This window comes from Leucopleurus acutus (genome assembly GCF_964270905.1).
Source record: "Leucopleurus acutus genome assembly, chromosome: 11".
Lineage (NCBI taxonomy): Eukaryota > Metazoa > Chordata > Mammalia > Artiodactyla > Delphinidae > Leucopleurus > Leucopleurus acutus.
Window position 1 is genome coordinate 41,691,995 of NC_139152.1, and position 20,367 is coordinate 41,712,361.

General features: G+C 38.4%; 1 protein-coding gene across 1 annotated transcript in view; it reads left to right on the top strand.

Moving 5' to 3' along the window:
• Window positions 1-20,367, top strand: part of DIP2B (disco interacting protein 2 homolog B) — a 235,111-nt gene that overhangs the window by 146,917 nt on the left and 67,827 nt on the right. Inside the window, exon 4 of the mRNA XM_082850546.1 lies at window positions 11,433-11,558. Coding sequence (XP_082706672.1) covers window positions 11,433-11,558 — 126 coding nt within the window. The remainder of the gene's footprint in view (window positions 1-11,432; window positions 11,559-20,367) is intronic.

Below are 20,367 nucleotides of genomic sequence, written 5' to 3' on the forward strand. Positions count from 1 at the left end.
AATGCATATAACAAAATTTATGTATATTAATTTTAAACAAAAAATAACAAAGATTGTTTTCTTTTTTTAAATCGAGGTATAATTGACATATAACAAGATATTAGTTTCAGGTATATACCATAATGACTTAATATTTGTATGTATTGTGAAGTGATCACCACAATAGGTTTCATTAACATCTGTCGCCTTTCATAGTTACAAAAATTTCTTTTTCTGGTGATGACAACTTTTAAGACGTTCTCTTTTAGCAACTTTCAAATGTGCAATACAGTATTATTAACTATAGTCACCATTCCATCCCATGACTTATTTATTTTCTAACTGGAAGTTTGTAAAAGATAGTTATTAAGGTGATATCCCTGGATAAAATATTTAAAGCCTTACATCAGTTGTTCTTAGTGATTTTTACTCTAAGTGTGGATTTTTCTGACTTAATTCTGTGAGCTAAATGCAACAATAACTACCTCTGTCACCTTGAGAACTTTCTTTCTCTGTGCAAATATGATCTCTGATATGGTGACATTTGCCAAGGTGGCTGCCATTGGCACACCAGGACCATTTTATTTCTTTAGTAATACACTTCCTCATACCAAGGAAGATAAATTGAGTTCAGTTCAGTTAAGCAAGCATTTATTACAGACCTCCTATGAGTTGAGCACAGTTTAGATGCTAGAGAAACACAGGACTCCTTTCTTAAACACAGAAATCCTTTAACAAGGTAGAGGCAGCATAGAAGAGGGGGTGACAGGGGAAGGAGCCCCTGGGCACCAGGCACTGTCAGCGGCGGGCTTCGTGGAGGTGGTGAAGTCTGAGCCATTTTGAACAATGAATAACTGTTTGCTATATAGATATTCCAGGCTAAAGAAACATAATTTGTAAAGGCAGGGGAATGTGAAATGCAAAATTAAAATTTCACTGCTCCTCCCCACCAGCAGATAGAGTAGTGCCAAAATTAATGTGATATCCTAATGTTCCAGAAGTTAATAGTTGCTGCCTCTGCCATAATTAAAGATGTGAAAGTGATCAGTACCTTAGAAATTGGTAAAAATTGCATGACTACTAATTGGCTTACAGGTAACTCCTTGAACTCTACTTCTCTACCTAAACGACTCAACCTGCCCACACATCTGCCTTTCAGTCTGTCCTCATCTATCTGTCTGTCTGTCTGTAGTAGTGTCCTAGCAGGTAAGGGCACTTGGTGTCTGTTCTGCCCCTGGTCCTTAACGCCCAGCTGTGCCACTTATGTACCATGTCTTAACCACTTCATAACAACAAGCCAAGGATAGGAGCAGCTACTTAAAAAATGTGAAACATTTTCCACTTAACTTTTTGGGAAAGATGACAAAACATGGCCCAGTATTGTCCACAGATGTGGGGAAATGGACAATCTCTCACCTCGTTGGTAGAAGTGTTATTTCTTTTATTACTAATGAGACTGGACATTTTATTTTATTTTATTTTATTTTTTTTGCGGTACGCGGGCCTCTCACTGTTGTGGCCTCTCCCGTTGCAGAGCACAGGCTCCGGACACGCAGGCTCAGCGGCCATGGCTCACAGGCCCAGCCGCTCCACGGCATGTGGGATCCTCCCAGAACAGGGCACGAACCCGTGTCCCCTGCATCGGCAGACGGACTCTCAACCACTGCGCCACCAGGGAAGCCCCGAGACTGGACATTTTAGAATATGTTTATTTTCCATTTGTGCTACCTGTCCATTGCCTACGCCTGTTTTTTTCTAAGTTGGGTTCTTTTTTTTTTTCTTATTTATTTGTAAGAGTTTTTCTAATCCTAGGGATGCTAACATTTAAATTTACTAGAGGTATTAACCAACACAAAGAGACAAGAGAAATCAATTAGAGGTGTAAGAATTAGAAAAGAAGTGAAGCTGTATTTGCAGTTGGTATGATAATTCATTTTAAAAACCCAGGAGAATTGATGACAGAATTAATGAAATAATTTAGTCAAGTAGCAAAATCTGAAACTAGTCTAGAAACCAGTAGCCTTCATATATGCAAACAATAACTGGTCAAAAGATATAATGGTAGAGCAAACCTCATTTACAAAAGCAATAAAGAAGATAAAACGTATTTAGGAATAAACTTCAGGACTGTGTAAAATCTTTATAAAGGAAACTTTAAAACACTCTGAATGACACAAAGTAGACATGATAAATGGAAAGGCATCCCTTGTTCTTAGATAGGATGATCCAACATCACAAAAATGTTAGGACTCCAAAAATTATTTTATAAATTTAATCCAATTCCAATAAAAACACTATCAAATTTATTTATGGAGCTAGAAAAGATATTTTTGAAGTTCATTTGGAACAATAAACATGTAAGGATAGCTAGGAAACACTGAGAAAGAAAACCTAAAAGATATTAAAATATACTCCAAAGACTGTATAATTAAAACAGTGTGGTATGGCATACAAATTGGCAGACAGACCATTGGAATAGAATAACAAGTTCAGAAATACACCAAAGTACATCTGGGATTTATTATATGATAAAGATAGCATTGTGAATCACTTGGGTGAAAAAGTACTTTTTAGTAAACAATGCTAGGACAACAGGAAAAAGATTAAGTAAATCCATACCTCACACCATATACAAGCAAAAACTTCAAATGGATCAGAGATCTACAAGTAAAAAAGGAACCATATAAGTACCTAAAGAAAATATTAGTCAATTTTTTAATAATCTAAGCTTATGGAAAGCCTATGGGAAGGCTGTCTGAGACTCAAAATCGAGATGTGATACAACGACACAAAAATTTTTTTACTGAGGTAAAAACACATAACATAAAATTACCCTCTTAAAATTTTTAAGTGTACATTATATTGTTAACCATATGCACATTGTTGTACAACAGCTCTTTAGAACCTTTTCATCTTGCATGACCGAAACTTTATACTCATTGATAAACAACTCTGTTTCTCCCTCCTGCAGCCAACCACCATTCTACTTCCTACATCTATGAATTTGAGTACTTTAGATACTTCTTATAAATGGTATATATTTGTTTTGTGTGTGTGGGTGACTGGCTTATTTCACTTAGCATGTCAGTGTTGTAGCATATGACAGGATTTTCTTCTTTTTTAAAGCTGAGTAATATTCTATTGTATGTATATACCACATTTTCTTTATTCATTCATCTACTCATGAACATTTAGGTTGCTTCCACATCTTGGCTATTGGGAATATGCTGCAATGAACATGGTTGTGCAAATATCTCTTCAAGACCCTGCTTTCAGTTCTTTTGGATATATACCCCAAAAGTAGGATTGTTTTGGGTAGTTCTATTTTTAATTTTTTTGTGGAACCTCCATACTGTTTTCCATAGCAACTGTAACATTACAGTCGCACCAAGAGTGCACAAAGTTTCCAATTACTTCACCTCCCTGCCAACATTTGTGATTTTCTGGTTTTTCTTGGTTTTTTTAAAAGTGGCCATTTTGTCTTCTTTGGAGAAATATCTATTCAAGTCCCTTGCCCATTTAAAATTGGGTTATTTGAGATTTTGTTGTTGTTATTGAGTTGTAGGAATTCTTTACATATTCTACCTATTAACTCCTTATCGAGTATATGGTTTGCAAATATGTTCTCTGATTCAATAGGTTGCCTTTTCACTCTGTTGTTTCCTTTGTTGTGCAGAAGTTTTAAAGTTTGGTGTAGTCCTATTTCTATTTTCTGCTTGGATGTCCAAGCAAATTATTACCCATTCCAAGGTCATGAAGTTTTTTCCCCTGTGTTTTCTTCTAGGGGTTTTATAGTTTCAGGTCTTATGTTTAGGTCTTTAATTCATTTTGATTAATTTTTGTATATGGTGAAAGATAAGGGTCCAACTTCATTCTTTTACATATGGATATTCCAGTTTCTCCAGCACCATTTGTTTCTATCAAGACTATCGTTTCCCTGTTGTATAGTCTTGACACCCTTGTTGAAGACCGTTTGACCATATACACCAAGATAATTTCTGGGCTCTCCGTTCTGTTCCATGGTTCTACATGTCTGTCTTGATGCCAATATCATGGTCTTGGTTACTGTAACTTTGTGATGTGTTTCGAAATCAGGAAGGGTGAAGCCTTTAGCTTTGTTTTTCTTTCTCAAGATTGTTTTGGCTATTTGGAGTCTTTTGAGATTCCATATGCATTTGGGAATTTTGTTTTGTTAATTCTTCAAAAAGTGCATTGGGATTTTGATAGAAATTACATTAAATCTCTAGATTGCTTTGGGTAATATGGACATTTTAACAATATTAAGTCTTCTAACCCATGAACATAGGATGTCTTTCCATTTATTTTTGTCTCCTTTTATTTCTTTCATCAATGTTTTATAGCGTACACATCTTTCACCTCCTTGGTTATGTTTATTCCTAAGTGTTTTATTCTTTTTGATGCTATTGTAAATAAGATTTTTTTTTTACTTTTCAGATGATTTGTTTATAGTGTTCAGAAATACAACTGATTCTTGTATGTTGATTTTCTATCCTGCAATTGCTGAATTTGTTTATTAGTTCTAACAGTTTTTTTTTTCTAAAAGTTTTATATGTGAGATCTCAAGGGTTTCCTACATATAACATCATGTCCTCCACAAGCAGAAACAGTTTTACTTCTTCTTTTCCAATTTGGATGCATTTTATTTCTTTTTCTTACCTAATTGTTCTGGCTATGATGTCCAGTACTGTGTTGAAAGAGTGTGAGAGTGGGCATCCTTGCCTTATTCCTTAGGAGGAAAAGCTTCCAGCTTCTCACTGTTGAATATGATGTTGACTGTGGGTTTTTCATGTATGATCATTATTATCTTGAGCTAATTTCCTTCAGTTCCTGGTTTGTAGCATGTTTTTATCATAAAAGGATGTTAATTTTGTCAGATGCTTTTTCTGCATCTGTTGAGATGATCATATGAGTTTTGACCTTTGTTCTATTAGAGTTTTACAGTTATTGAGTTGAATTTGTTCACATCTGTTGAATCAGCTTAGGTATGGTATGTGTGGTCTTTTTAATGGTCATGCTATATGGTCCTTTTAATGTGCTGTTGAATTTGGTTTGTTAGTATTTTGTTCAGGAATTTTGCATTAATAATCAGGGATTTTGGTGTGTAGTTTTCTTTTCTTGTAGTATCTTTGCCAGGCTTTGGTATCAGGATAAGGCTGGCCTTATAAAATGAATTTGGAAATGTTCCCTCCTCTTCAGGTTTTTGGAAGAGTTTGAGAAGAATTGGTGTTAATTCTTCTTAACGTGGTTTGTGGAATTCTCCAGTGAGACCTGGGCTTTTCTTTTTTGGAAGGTTTTTGGTTACAGAATCAGTCTCCTTATTAGTAATCAGTCTGTTCCAATCTTCTGTTTCTTCATGATTTAATCTTGGTAGGTTATATGTTTTCTAGGGACTTGTCCATTTCTTTTAGGTTATCCAATTTATGGTGCATAATTATTCAGTGTCTTATAATCTTTTTTATTTCTGTGACATCACTTGAAATATTTCCTCTTTCATTTCTGATTTTAGTTATTTGTCTTTTCTTAATCTAGCTAAAATTTTGTCAATTTCGTTCATCTTTTCAAAAAATTAACTCTTATTTTTGTTGATTGTTTTCAATTGTTTTTTTTATTCTCTATTTTGTTTATTTCTACTCAAATCCTTGTTATTTCCTCCTTTTGCTAACTTTGGTTTTAGTTTGGTCTTTTCTGAGTTCCTGCAGTTGTGCATTTAGGTTGCTAATTTGAAATCTTACATAAATTTTTTATTAAAAAACAACGTTTGCGTGGCAATAAACCACTGCAAACAATATCAAATGACAAACTGAAAGAAAATATTTCTAACATATCTCAGAGATAAAGGGCTAATATCCTTTATATATGAAAAACTTTTAAAAATCAAACGAAAATAGGGGCTTCCCTGGTGGTGCAGTGGTTGAGAGTCCACCTGCGGATGCAGGGGACACGGGTTCGTGCCCCGGTCCGGGAGGATCCCACATGCCGCGGAGCGGCTGGGCCCGTGAGCCATGGCCGCTGAGCCTGCACGTCTGGAACCTGTGCTCCGCAATGGGAGAGGCCACAACAGTGAGAGACCTGTGTACTGAAAAAAAAAAAAAAAAAAAAAATCAAGGGAAAATAAACTGAGAATCCCAATGGAAAAATGGTAAAGTGACATGAACATTCACTTCACTTTCAAACAAACAAATATTAAATGGCTCTAAAATCCTCTGTAAAGATGTTTAATCTCACTAATGATAAAAGAGGTGCAAATTTAAAGTATACTGAGGGAATTTCCCTGGCAGTCCAGTGGTTAGGACTCCACGCTTCCACTGCAGGGGGCATGGGTTCGATCCCCGGTTGGGGAACTAAGGTCTTGCATGCCGCACAGTGCAGCCAAAAAAAACAAAAAATAAAATAAAATAGTACCATTTCTCAGCCACTGAACTGGCAACAGTGAAAAGGTAGATAACACACTTTGAAGGTGAGGCTATGGGGAAACAGGCACACCTATACATTGCTGATAGTACTACAATATGACAAAGCTCTTTCAGAGGGGAATTTGGCAAGATGTAACAAAACTTAAAATGTATTCAATTTTTGATTTAGGAGTCTCACTTGTAAGAGTTTATCCTGAAGATATATTGTCATCAGTATAAAAATACATTTGCACAAGGCTGTTTGTTGTATCATTATTTGTAATTGTAAAATATTGGAAACACTTAAATGCCCACACATAGGATAGTAGTAGAATAAACTGTGGTATACAATGGAGTGCTATCTATGCTGCTTTAAAGAATGAAAAAGATCTCTAGTAGCTGATACAGAATGAATTCCAGGATATATTGTTCAGTGAAAAAAGCATAGTGCAAAACAGTATATATTGTATGATACCTTTTGTGTATGAAAGACAGGGATATGAGAAAATATGGTTATTTGTTGCAAAAAGAAATATAGGCAGGATAAATCAATAAGGAGATTGGTTACCTATAGAGAAGGTGGAATTGGGATAGAAGTGGTTATTGGGGGTAGTGACACATCTTTAAGTTTACCTTTTGGTATAGTTTTGACTTTTGGAACCATGTTAATTAAAGAAAAACTGTATGTTTACTCAACAGTATTCCTGACATCTAGTGTGTGGGTTTTCCACACTGAGCAATTCTCCAGTTCTCTGCAGACACCAACTAAGTATCCTACAATTTAATTCAATTTTGACATTAGCTACCTGGAGTTAGTGCAGACCCCAGAGGCTTATTCCCACAAGACTCTCCCCACCTTTAGACGCCAATCACAAGTACAGATTTTCCTCGACTTACAATGGGGTTACATCCCAATAAACCTATCGTAAGTTGAAAATATTGTAAGTTGAAATGCATTTAATACATCTAACCTACCGAACGTCATAGCTTAGCCTAATCTGCCTTAAACGTGCTCAGAGCACTTACATTAGCCTACAGTTGGGCAAATGGAATGGCTGTATGGTTACAGAATTGTTATAAGTGTATCAGTGGTTTACCTTTGTGATCTTGTAGCTTGCTGCCACTGCCTAGCATCACGAGAGAGAATCATACCCAGGAAAAGGTAGTTCAGAATTCGAAGTACGGTTTCTATTGCATGCATATTGCTTTTATACCGTTGTAAAGTCAAAAAATCATAAGTTGAATTATCATAAGTTGGGGACTGTTTGTAGTGGGTGCCCACATTACCCATACTCTGTCCATCTTGGCTACAGATGAAGATTCCCACAACCCCCTCCTCAGGGTTGATTATTTGTTATAATGGCTCACCAAACCCAGGGAAATACTTTGCTTAACGTTACCAGTTTATTATAAAGGATACAAATGATCAGCCAGATAAAGAGGTACATAGGGCAAGGTCCAGAAGGGTCCCAAACCCAAGAGCTTCCATCCCTGTGGAGTTTAGGGTACACCACCCTGCTGGCACGAGGATGTGTTCACCAACTGAGAAGCTCTCCAAACCCCTTACTTCAGGGTTTTTTATGAAGGCTCCATTACCTAGGCATGCTTGACTAAATAATTGGCCATTGGTGATTAGCTCAATCCCAAGTCCCTTTCCCCTCCCCAGAGGATGGAGCATGGGGCTGAAAGTTCTAAGCCTCTAATCATGACGTAGTCTGTCTGGTGACCAGCCCCCACCCGGAAGCGATCCAGGAGCCCACCAAGAGTTGCCTCATTAGAACAAAAGACATTCCTGTCACTCGGGAAATTACCGGGTTTTAGGAGCTCAGTGTCAGGAACCCAGGCAGAGACCAAATGTATGTTTCTTATTGTGTCACATAATGTTTAATCCACACTTTGGAAAGGACCTGTGGAATACAAAGAAAAACAAATGAACCTAACAGTATTACTCAACAGAATAATATAACCACCAAAGGGGGGAGGGGTGAGAACTAACCCAAATAGCTTTTTTTTTTTTTTAATATTTATTTATCTTTGGCTGCATAGGGTCTTCGTTGCTGCGCGTGGGCTTTCTCTAGTTGCGGCGAGCGGGGGCTACTCTTCATTGCAGTGTGCGGGCTTCTCATTGCGGTGGCTTCTCTTGTTGTGGAGCACGTACTCTAGGCGCACGGGCTTCAGAAGTTGTGGCTTGCGGGCTCTAGAGCACAGGCTCAGTAGTTGTAGTGCATGGGCTTAGTTGCTCTGCAGCATGTGGGATCTTCCCAGACCAGGGCTCAAACCTGTGTTCCCTGCATTGACAGGTGGATTCTTAACTACTGCATCACCAGGGAAGCCCCCTAAATAGCTTTTTTTTTTCCCCAAATAGCTTTTTGAACACAGTGCTTTAATTTAGTCTAAAGACAAAAAGAACTCAAATATTGAACTCTAGTTAGATTTACCTTTCATAGGAATTTTGAAACTACTTTCTGTGTATTGTGGCATTGAATGAATGAGTAAAATATATTGATTAAACTGTGAACCAGGTGTTTTACTGTTAGAGAAGGGAGTTTACAAATGGAAAGGGGAAGGTTGGAATGAATTCTGTGGTGTTGAATTGGAATTGTAGGTATTAATATGAACTCATGGTTTTTAATATAGATGAAAATAGATATAGATACATATGTGTGTATATTGGTTTATGTTTATATTCCTTTATCCACTGAAAAGGCTTAGAAGAAAGACCCCAATAGCAGTGAGCACTCCTAGTTCTAGGATCTTGGTTTCTAAATACCATTCTTCACTAAGAGGAGCCAGAGCTCCTTGGAGAAATGTATAATTCCAATGCTGGAGCAGGGAACATACCAGAGGAGCATGGATCATCTTGTACCACAAAACAAAGAACATTCAAAGTGACCAGAATACATCAAAAGGATATAAGAAGTGGTTTGAAGGGGCTTCTTTTGGCCAAAGCTGGGATATATGAGCATCAAAATAAGTAACGATAGTAACAGACTAGTCATAGAATAAAATGAGAATTGATAGGTCCAAATATAAATAAATAAATGGTGATATAACTAAATAAATAGTGGAGAAAGGAAAGCTTTTTCTTGGAAGAGAATACCAACTAATAAATACGGAAGGAATGATGGAGTTATGAAACCACCATTTTGTAACCATTATAATAATTGATTCAGCCAAGAAATCAATGGATGCTGAAACTAGTGGGTGAACGTTTAAGGAAGTATGTAACATTTACATAGTCTCAAAGGTATTCACCCATAAATTATTTATTAATTACACAAAGGAAAGAATAGTAACTTACAGTAGATTAATTTAGCAGACACCATCTTAACTAAGTAAAGTCATTATTACCAGTAGCAGGGTAGATGCATCTTGATATCTTGTTTCAGGAAGATACATTACTTCTGTGGTATTCCTGCTAAAATGCATAACCTAAATCCAATTCTGAGGAAATATCAACAAACCAAAATTAAAGGACATTCTACAGTGTAACTAGTCTGTACACAAATGTCAAGGTAATACCAGATAAAAGTTGAGAAACTGTTACAGATTATAGGATGATAAAGAGACATGACAACTAAATGTAATGTGTGATTCTGTATAGTGTCCTGGATCAGGAAAAAAGGGAAAATTGTAGATGACATTATTGGGACAGTTGACTAAGTTGGAATATGGGTTGTGGGTTAGATAATAGTTTGTATCAATTTTGAATTTCTGGATTTTGATAAATGCACTGTGGCTATATAAGAAAAAAATCCTCCTCCTTAGGAAATACGTTTCAGCAGTTGTTGGAATTAATCCTAAAGAAATAGGATTAGACATATGTGCTAAAATGAAAATACTGAATTATTCTTGTGGATAGTTGTATGAATAGTAGCAAAAATTTGGAAACACAGTTATTTAAATAAATCATGGCACATTTATACAGTGATATACTACACAGCCCTTTAAAATTATATTGTAGATCTGCATTTACATAGAAAGATGTTTCTAGTTATATTAGTGAAGGTTTTTGGGTTGCATGAAATAGGATAACTCAGTCTAGCTTAAATGGCTGGGGTAGTTTATAGAAGCAAAGGAACAGCTGAGAAATCTCTAGGAAGGAGAGACAGCTCTGGGGATCTCAACCTTGAAGTTCAAGAACTTTCCTTCTTTCTAGGGCACTGCCATTCAAGTGACTCCACTCTGGGAGCTGTGGTTTCTTGATTCAGAGTTTCAATTCCCCCCCTCCCCAAAACAATCCGATTGGTACAGCTCTTACAAGGGACAGGCCTTTAAAGGTCATTTGCTTATGTAGATTGGGCCCATTCGTTGAGAATAGGAAATCATTGTGAATCAGGAAGCCACCTCAGATGTTATCTACCTCAGTAGGATTTTATAAGAGTTAAAAAATCAAAGCACAGTACAAAATACTGTGTATAGTATGATCCTATTTTGTACAAGTGTAGATTGAGTTTTGGGATGGGAGTGGAGAATCAGGAGTTCTGCCTGGATATGCCATTTTGCGATTCCTATTAGACATTCAAGTGGAGAGCTGAATTCTTTTGTGGCCAGAGTGGCAAACAAGTACCAGCAGCCCTTATATTTTCTAGATCAAAATCAGCCCTTCTCTTCCTGTGGTATAGAACTGAGGAGTCTCAACCCCTTTCAGACAGCTAAGCAAATCCTAAATTTGAAGAACAGAGAGTGTCCTGTAGGCACCTGCACAGCACGCATTCCGTTCAGAGGTCGGGTCCCCACCTGGCCCAGATCCGTGTTAGACTTTTCCTTTCTCTCCACCCCCACCCCCATCTCCATCAGCTCCTTCTCTGCTGTGTTAAGCAGTCTCATTATCATTCTCGGCTTCATTTTCCTCCCCTGTAAATTATCCTTGACTACTTCTTTTGTCTCTTTTTCATATTCATTTTTGTTATAACGCAAATGATAAATAAAAGTCACCTAAACATCCCTTTTTAACGATTGAGGCAGTGATAGTTCAGCTCACAGAAGTAAGCACTTTGAGAACCAGGACCTAATAAATGCAAATGTTTAATCTTTCAGATATCCACACAGAAGCAGTTCAAGCTGCACTGGCAAAGCATAAAGAACAGAAAATGGCTTTGCCCATGCCAACCAAAAGGCGGTCCACATTTGTCCAGTCTCCTGCGGATGCCTGCACACCTCCCGGTAGGTTTATCAGAAGCTTTCTGTCTGACAGTTACTACTTCGATGTTTCTCAAATGACTTCTGCTTTTTCTTTTCTGAGGTAGGAGCCAGAACTCCTCTCCTGTCATCAGAGGTGTATGAGAGTACACACTGAAGGTGACAGGTTTTGATTGTTGCATCATAAACCACACACAAAGAGAGGCCTCAAGAGTAAAGCTATTTTTTAAAAAAATTTCCTTCTGAGTTTTCAGCATTTCCTTGCTGTAATCTCCAAAATCATGTAGTCATAAATAAATAAAGCCAACGCTTAGGGTCTAAGAAATATCCTTCTGTGGTTAAGTGTAATAGTTATTCTCATTGACACCCAAAATATGACCCAGAGTCATATATGTCTTTAACAAATTTATACTCCTAAATCAGATGCTTTTTCTCTGCAACAGTCACAGGAATATGTGGTCTTGGGACAAAATTTTTTTGTGTCATGAGAGAGAGAAGTCATGCAAAGTTATAATAAATCTGGAAGACGTATGTAAGTGTGTTTATATGTGTTAATATATTTTGTATATGTTTTTAAGCATCCACTTTCTATAATAGGATCAGGAGATCAGCGGGAACCAAGAGGCCCATCCCCATCCCCTAGGCTTGGAAGCCTTACCCCCCACCCCCATAAATTCATATTTGAGGAGCAACTGGAACAACTTCAAGTTGTCTTTTCTATTCAGAATCTTTCCCAAAGCTTTAAAAAAATTGTGAGATGAAATCACAGACAGAATCTCGACGTAGGCCTCTGAGACTAAACATAGTAAATGTATTTCACAGCCTCAGTGTAGTGTCTGTCTCGCTACCGTCATGTTACTGGTAATGAAATCTTTGGGGAAAAATGTTTCCTGTACTGTTTTGGTCTCAGCGACTTACCCTGTCTTTTGGGGGAGATTCCCAGGAAGGTTACATTTGTTGTGGTTGACTTTGATTCACAGCTGTCGAGTTGAGCTGTTCACGCTGATCCTATCCCCTGGCCTGGGTTTATATTAATAGTCTTCTACTAGGTTTTGGCTAACTTCTCAGAGCATTTGGGTGTGCTGTGGGCTCATTAACTGTGTGTGCTTTTTTTTCTTTACATCTGTGGTGTCAATATGTTCAAAAGAGAAATAGCTCTGTGGCTTCAAGTGTTTCTCAAAACGTAACACAGGATACCTCTTGCAGACCATCACAATGAGACATTTTGTGTCTATAGTGGTGCATACTTCCAGCCCACTCATTCAGAATCTTGGATGGCTTCCCTTCCGCATTAGTACAGCACCAGTTGGGTCCTCGTGGACAAAGGGGGCTCTCAGTTTCGTAGCTATTCCTTCCTGGCAGATTCTGCTGCAGCGCAGCTGAGGGTTCAGTTGTAGTAAATGGCAAAGGGTAGGGATCAATGTGACTGGGAGTTCTTAGAAACAGTCCTCTCCAGAACTGTACTAAAGAAATGCAGTTTCACAGTAAATAGTCTGCTCCCATGGCCTCGGGTGAAATGTGAGAGTGCAGCAAAGGATCTTAAGAATGCTCAGGAAGGAATGGAAACCTTTTCTATCCCCTTACAAAAGTCATTGCCTCAGGGGAATTTACCAACTCTAAATCACGGCTATTCATTGCTGAATGAGACTATAGTCCTTTGGAATTCACCACAGGCCTCTGTATTTCTAAAAAGTAATGTTCTCCTCTGTCTGCAGCCTTAAAGATGTGGCATCATTTTCTTGATCACCTTGTGGTTTTAATAATTTCATGATTGTAAAGATTCAGTCCTCTCTCCTAAGACCTTTTATTCAGCAGAGCAGAGAAATAAAAAGGTTTCCTATCCATTTATGTCCTCTTCCGGGAGCTCTGAATAGTACATGAGAGATGTTAATATGCTCTTAGAGACATCAGTGTTGTCAGATAGAAGAGGAATTCTCTCCCAGCATGAGCATTGAGAGTATCCCACATAGCGGTTTCTAACGTGGCCCCCACATAGAGCTGGATCTTGATGCTTTTGTTCAACAATAACGCACGTGTCTGGGACAAACCCTGTGTTCCAGTGTGAGGGAATGTGTGGGAAGGACTGTATCATAAGGCTTCCGTTAGCACCTTTCACGTGGGGGGATAGAATTTGCTCTTCATGGGTTAGGATTTGGATTCCATTCTCTCCAAGCATCTGAGAACCACCGGTTAGAGACTTGGCTGTTGCACTTTAACCCTTTATCGCTATCTCCCAGAACCTGTTACAGCCTAACCCAGGGATGGCAGGTAGGTTTCCTCTTGCATATTTACTCTGATAGCCCCCCAAACCCTGAAGTTTAGAGGAAACGCTGAAGCTGCGCTCAAGGGGTGGGGAGGAAGAGGAGAATTGACATTAATTACTGCTGGTTATATACTGATTTTCTAGGCAGCTATAAAGGTGACCTTGCTGTGATTTTCTTTCTAGAAAAGTTGTGCCAGTCTTGCAGAGCAAAATTAACCTCAAATTTCACAGTATTTTAGTTGTGTTGTCCTTTGCGCACTGAGAAGCCACACCACACACATCACAAAACATGTTTCCAGTCAGAGCCCTTACTCTGCACGTGCTGTGCCAGGTGAACCTAGTTTCTGGGATACCTGCTAGAGCACGCTGGCCAGTCGGCTTCTTTGGGAGGCACCCAACACATAACTATCGGAATTACTGAACTGATGAAAATTTAGAGCTGTTTTTGGAGAGATTTAACAAAAAGGATTTAAGGAGTAAACTATGTCATAAGTCTTGGCTTTATTCGTAGTATCATATAGTCTGGAAAATATGGTAAACAGCATGAGAAATCATTTGTCTTTTGTTCATAAATCCTTCTCAAACAATAAAATGTCAATCAGCCTAAAATTTGCTTATTGATATGTGCACTGCTTTCTGTCTTGTGGATTGGAAAATTTAAATTCTCCAAGTTGGTAGCAATCTATGGTTCTTTTAGTGCCTGTGGCCTCTTACATAGTCTTTTAGACTGCTTGAATTACTGCCATCCAGTTCCCTTTATGTGTTGAAACCATTTACTAATGTCATGAGGCAATTACCTCAGCTCTTTCTGTGTAGGGGTTCTTTGTGTAACACTATTACTCATTCATACAGATAAACACAATGCAAAAACTGCAGCATATATTTTTTCTCCTCTAAGCTTTTTCTGCACCCGTGTGGACTTACCCTACACTGCGTTCTGAGGGTACACAGATGAACAAATAGACCACGTAATGACCCCAAAACACAGTAAGGTATTTTGACTGACTTGCATAAAATGAAGCTTAAAATGTAGAGGTCTGTGTCCACAGGTCTCCGCTTGAAAGTGCCTATAGTAGTAATTCATAGGGCCGGACAAAAGAGAGATTTACCTCTCTGCATTTCTATATGTGAAAATGATGCCCATGAACAGACTGGGATATTGTTATACTTTTAACACACTTTAATAATGCTTTATAGGATTACACTATGTAAGGGACTTCCATATACCAGTGGCTGCGCTGCCTCATTTGTTCCTCATAACCAACTACTCTGAGAATTGTGAAGTCCAGATTTCTTTAGAGATGAGGAAACAAACAACCTTCTAGTCACTAAGTGATTTGCCCCAGGTCATTCAGCAATTATGTGTCAGGCTCCTTTCTTGGTTTTCTTTTTTCTCTACTAAAGTGTCAGGTTTGGGAAGTCCTTTTTTACTTAATAGATACTCCTGTATGCGTGGTCCTGGAATGGGTATTATTCCAAGCAAATTGAATAGCTATTGCCTTCTGAGAGCTTATAGTCCAAAACACATAATAGATGGTTACCAACTTGGAGAGTTTCCCCAAAATATTCTAATTTTATTCAGAACCACAAAGTAAACAGAGATGGCAAATCAGACCTCTATAAACGTGGTCTAATTAATAGATTTGGATCTTTTAATAACATACTTTCATTATTGGTATGGGTTATGAGCAAAGCTCCGTAATTACTTGGACGATTAGTATTCAATATTCTTTAAGCCAAAGCACAATAAAAACCCACTCTATCAGATTGAATTTGTTTATTTCAATAGGTTATTGTAAAATTTAAGGTTTTCCAAGAAAAGTAATTTCATAGTTACCATTTCTTGAGTACCTCTATGTACTGGTCAAAGGGCTAAGTGCTTAACGTATATATTTTTTATCATTTGTTCTGTCAACAATTCTCTGTACCATTTTACGGATGAGAAAACAGAGACTCAGTAACTTGCTCCGACATCTGTTTCTAGCTATGTAGTCAGTTAGATAACCTGAAAGTTCTCTCCTAGAAAGAGAGGAAAGAAAATTTCTCTTTCGAAATGCTAGATAGAATATAACCAGCTTCCTTTTAAATACACACAGGAGCAAGAGGAAGAGAACGATCACTGAAAATCAGTGTGATGAGATGGAGCTGACTTTGGCTGCCCAGGGAGAGGGGAGACAGTAAACAAGGGGCCTAAATTTTAATTACTATAAGGGTAGAAAATATAAAACCTTGGACCTGTGTAAGGTTGGAAGCTGGAATTCAGACCCCAAGAGGGACTCACATCTTTAGCAGAAGGGGGAACTAGAAAAAATTAACCTGCCAGCAAAAGAAGACCTTGTCGAGAAAGCTTGCCTGTTGCCTGGCCTTAGAATGATGGGGTCAGGGACCTTCCCTAACAATTTGTGGTTAGTAGGTACAAGAATTGAATTTCAGTGGCCTGCCTGGTAAGAACTAATGTTAGAAAGTGGTCCTAGGCTGATGATAACCCGGGGCACAAATGGTTTCTGGAAGGATACAGCATCAATCCAGGGACTTACGATCCCCACAGGCGAAGATCCACTGAATTTTTTTTTCTTTTTCTTTTCTTCTTTTTTTCTTTCTTTAAGATCCACCATGAAAGAGAATCAATAGAAAAAGAACTACAACAGCAAACAGTAGAGTTAAGACCCGTAAGAACTGATTTGCCCAACAGCTATCAGTCGGGCAGAGCTAAGATTGGAATTCAAAGCAGCCTGATTTTAAAAGCCTATTCTCCCACTTGGCATATTGCCTCGCATTCTGCCATACTGTCAAGTAAATGTTTTCTGGTAATTTTGGAGCTCTAACAATTGCTGCATGTTTGGTCTAACTTTTCAAGTAGGTAATAAGTTAAAAAAAAAAAAACCTCTCTTCTCACCCCAATATTAATTGTAATATTAGTTCATTTTGTGAGATGTTTTTTCATAGACCTGGGACAATACCTAGAAAAACAGTGGAGATCTCTTATAGGTAGAGTGAGCCCGGAGTAATTATTACTAGTCAGTGCTCCTCCCTCGTAAGTATCCCTGTTTGGATGTTAATGGTCGGGCAATGCATGGGCCTCTGCTGATTAGGCTCTACATAGTGATTTTCAGCCCCAGCCTCCTCTCTGTCCACACAGGTTACTGTGGGATGCTGGAAAATCTCTTGAGTAGCTCTGAACATCTCCCTAAGCCTTGTCTGGTGAATCAGTACTCACCCTTGTTGAGTTTAGTGCTAGATTAATCTGTTCAGAATTTGTAGCCCAACGTAAATTCAGAATGGACTGCTTCCCAAACTAACCTTTTAATCTTCTCTTCCATATATGCTTTTACTCCCAGCCCTTTCTTGGGTCTCTAAAGCTTTTCCCTCCTAAGCTTCAAACTCTATCTTTGCCTACATGGAAACTTCCTTTGCCCCTCTTGAAGGTTCTGGAAGTCCTTAATTCCCCTGACCCACCAACGCAAGCGAACATGACACTTTCCTGCCTGATACCACCCCTTCCCACCTGCCAACCCCAAACACACACAAAAATTTCTTTTCATGGACTCCAGAGTATTGTACACTAACTGTACAATGGTTAATGGTTGTTTCCTTTATTTGTTCTTTGAAGCTCCCATTTTCTGGCCTAGTTTATGTGGCATATTTCGGAATAGTTGTTAGGATGAGGTCTTTCTTTCAGTGAATCTTGACTTACCTGCTGTTCTAAGCTGGTATCTGGGCCTAGTTTGGGTATCAGCTGTCAGAACCCAGTGGCAAGTGCTGTCTTTCCAGGAACTTTTGCACCTTGTACCATACCCTCAGGTTGTATAGACTAACCTTCAGATGTTACCATCCTCTCACCAAGGCATCTTTTTCACCCCTACAAACCTATGAAAATCAGATTTGTTGCAGTATAATCGACATACAATAAGTTGCACATATCTAAAGCATATACTTTGCTATGTTTGACATAGCAAAACTGTGAAACCATCACCACAATTAAGGTAATGAACATATCTATCACCCCCCCAAAAGTTTCCTCATAATTCCCTTGTAATCTCAACTCTCCCCCTCCCCATGAGGTAACCACTGATCTGTTTTTTCTGTCACTATACATTGGTTTGCATTTTCTAGAATTTCATGTTTTTGTATAAATAGAATCACACAGTTGTTCTTCTTTTCGGTGGGTGGAAGGTCTGACTTCCTTAACTCAGCATAATTACATTGAGATTCATCCATGTTGTTGTGTGTATCAGTAGTTCATTCCTTTTTATTGCTGCGTAGTATTCCATCATAAAGATATGCCACAATTTGTTTATCCTTTCAGTTGTTGATGGACATTTGAGTTGTTTCCCATTTTTAGCTATTACAAATAAAGCACCTATGAGCATTCATGTACAAGTCCTTGTACAGATAGATATATGCTTTCATTTCTCTTGGGTAGATACCCAGGAGTGGGATGGAAAGATAATATGGTAGGTATTTAAAATTTTAAGACAAACATTTTTAGATATAATAGATATATTTTCTACCAAGAATAAGGGAGTCATTTCCACAAATGGCTAAGGAGTGCTACAGCAGTTAGTAAATAAATTCAGGACTTTTCTTCCCTTAAAGTCTACAAACTAATTGTTTATATGTTTCCTAATTGGTTATAAATGGATTTTAGGCTTCTGGTGATCACTATTAAATGATACTGTGTTAAAATCACATCAGTTATAACCTGAAGGTCAAACTGTGTTTCCAAAATAGTTTTCTGTTGTGTAGACCTATTATATTCATAATATACAGGAAGTTAGGCAAGGGCTTTAGTTATGATGGATAAGAGTTGTGAGTTCCTGGGCTTCCCTGGTGGCACAGTGGTTGAGAGTCCGCCTGCCGATGCAGGGGACGCGGGTTCGTGCCCCGGTCTGGGAAGATCCCACATGCTGCAGAGCGGCTGGGCCCGTGAGCCATGGCTGCTGAGCCTGCGTGTCCAGAGCCTGTGCTCCGCAACGGGAGAGGCCACAGCAGTGAGAAGCCTGCGTACTGCAAAAAAAAAAAAAAAAAAAAAGAGTTGTGAGTTCCTGTTCAACCAGAGCAGAATCAGTGGGAAAATGATAGCTTTATTTCTATTAATATTAATTTAATCTTGCCCAATTTTCTGCTAATCCATAACAATTTCATGGGTGACAGTTACTTTAAAAAAAAAAGGTACCAAATAAATGTATGAATATTTAAGGGAGCTTGTTTTTATCTTTAAAAAGACATAGTCCTAGAGCAGTGCTTACATTTTGTGTGATCTTAACATGTGATCAGTTGTAAGCATTTCACAGCCACGGTTTTGTGTCTGTGAGGTAACATAGGGTGGGTTTTTCAGGGCAGAAGGGGACTTGATGTTTATTGGCCACCTGCTGTATGCTGGCACTGCTGGTGCTTTCTGTAGCTTGTCTCATTTCGTGGTCTCACACAGCAGTTAGCACAGAGGCGAGCTTCCTCAGCTGATTTATGTGGTCCTTAGCAACCCAGTGCTGTCTACTCGTCCAGCCTCATCTCTCGTCAGTACCAGCTTTGCATCCTGTGCTTCAGCTGGTCTCATTTCTTCCAGATCCACAAATGTGCTTTGTTTCCTGTCCCCTCCCAGGTTTCTTACATGCTGTTCCCTCTACCTGACTCTCCTCTCTCCTCTCATAAGTAATTCCTGCTTACCATTCCACCCTGGTTGAGGTCTCACTTCCTTGGGTGCCTGCCTCGAACTCCTTTAAGACTCTAAGTCCTGTTAGAGTAGGGACTGTGTCTTCTTGCTTACCATTTTATTCCTACCAACTAGTGTAGTACTTAGAGTATTTGTTGAATGGACAAACAAGCAAACAACCTTCTCAGATGGGTAATTTTGTCCCCAAGTCACATAGCTAGTAAGTGGTGGACCCCAGAGTTCAAATGGAAGGAGGACACCAAAGCCATGTTTTTTCCACTACACTAAGCCTCCCCACAGTTGTAGTCACTAAACACTCTGAGGAGGACTGGCAGGCAAATGAGGTAATTGAATTGAAACAATATACCTAATTACATGTTGATCCAATATAGGAACATAATGAAGCCAATTTTCCATAAACCTAATCATGAAAATACTGGTTTTACTATCTTTTTAAAATTGAGTTATTCTGATTTTAGACTTAACACAGATTACAATAATTGATTCAGTAAAGACAGCCTGCAAATACAGTGGAGGTTGTGGGATCCTGAGATGTATCACCCCGAAAATACTTTATTCTTAGGGTCAGATTCACCTGTCCTATTCCTCCCACATGTACTTTTTTTTTTTTTTAAGCATATTTGCAAAGACTGAAATCTCTGCCTCCCAAGGTACAGATGAAATGTTAGAATATTTTCTTGGAGATTATGCAAAAATGTTTTCCTTAAGTAAAAGGTTACAGATTCTGTTACTTTTCTTTCTCTGTATTTTCCTTTAATCACCCTCTGTTTAATTATAAATCTCTTTTCCTTTTGAAGAACCTCATCGCTTTATCCCTTTGGAGTCTGGTCACTGTTTACCTCTCCAGCCTCATCTTTTGCCCTTCCTTACCTCCTCAAAGTGTGCTCCATTTACAT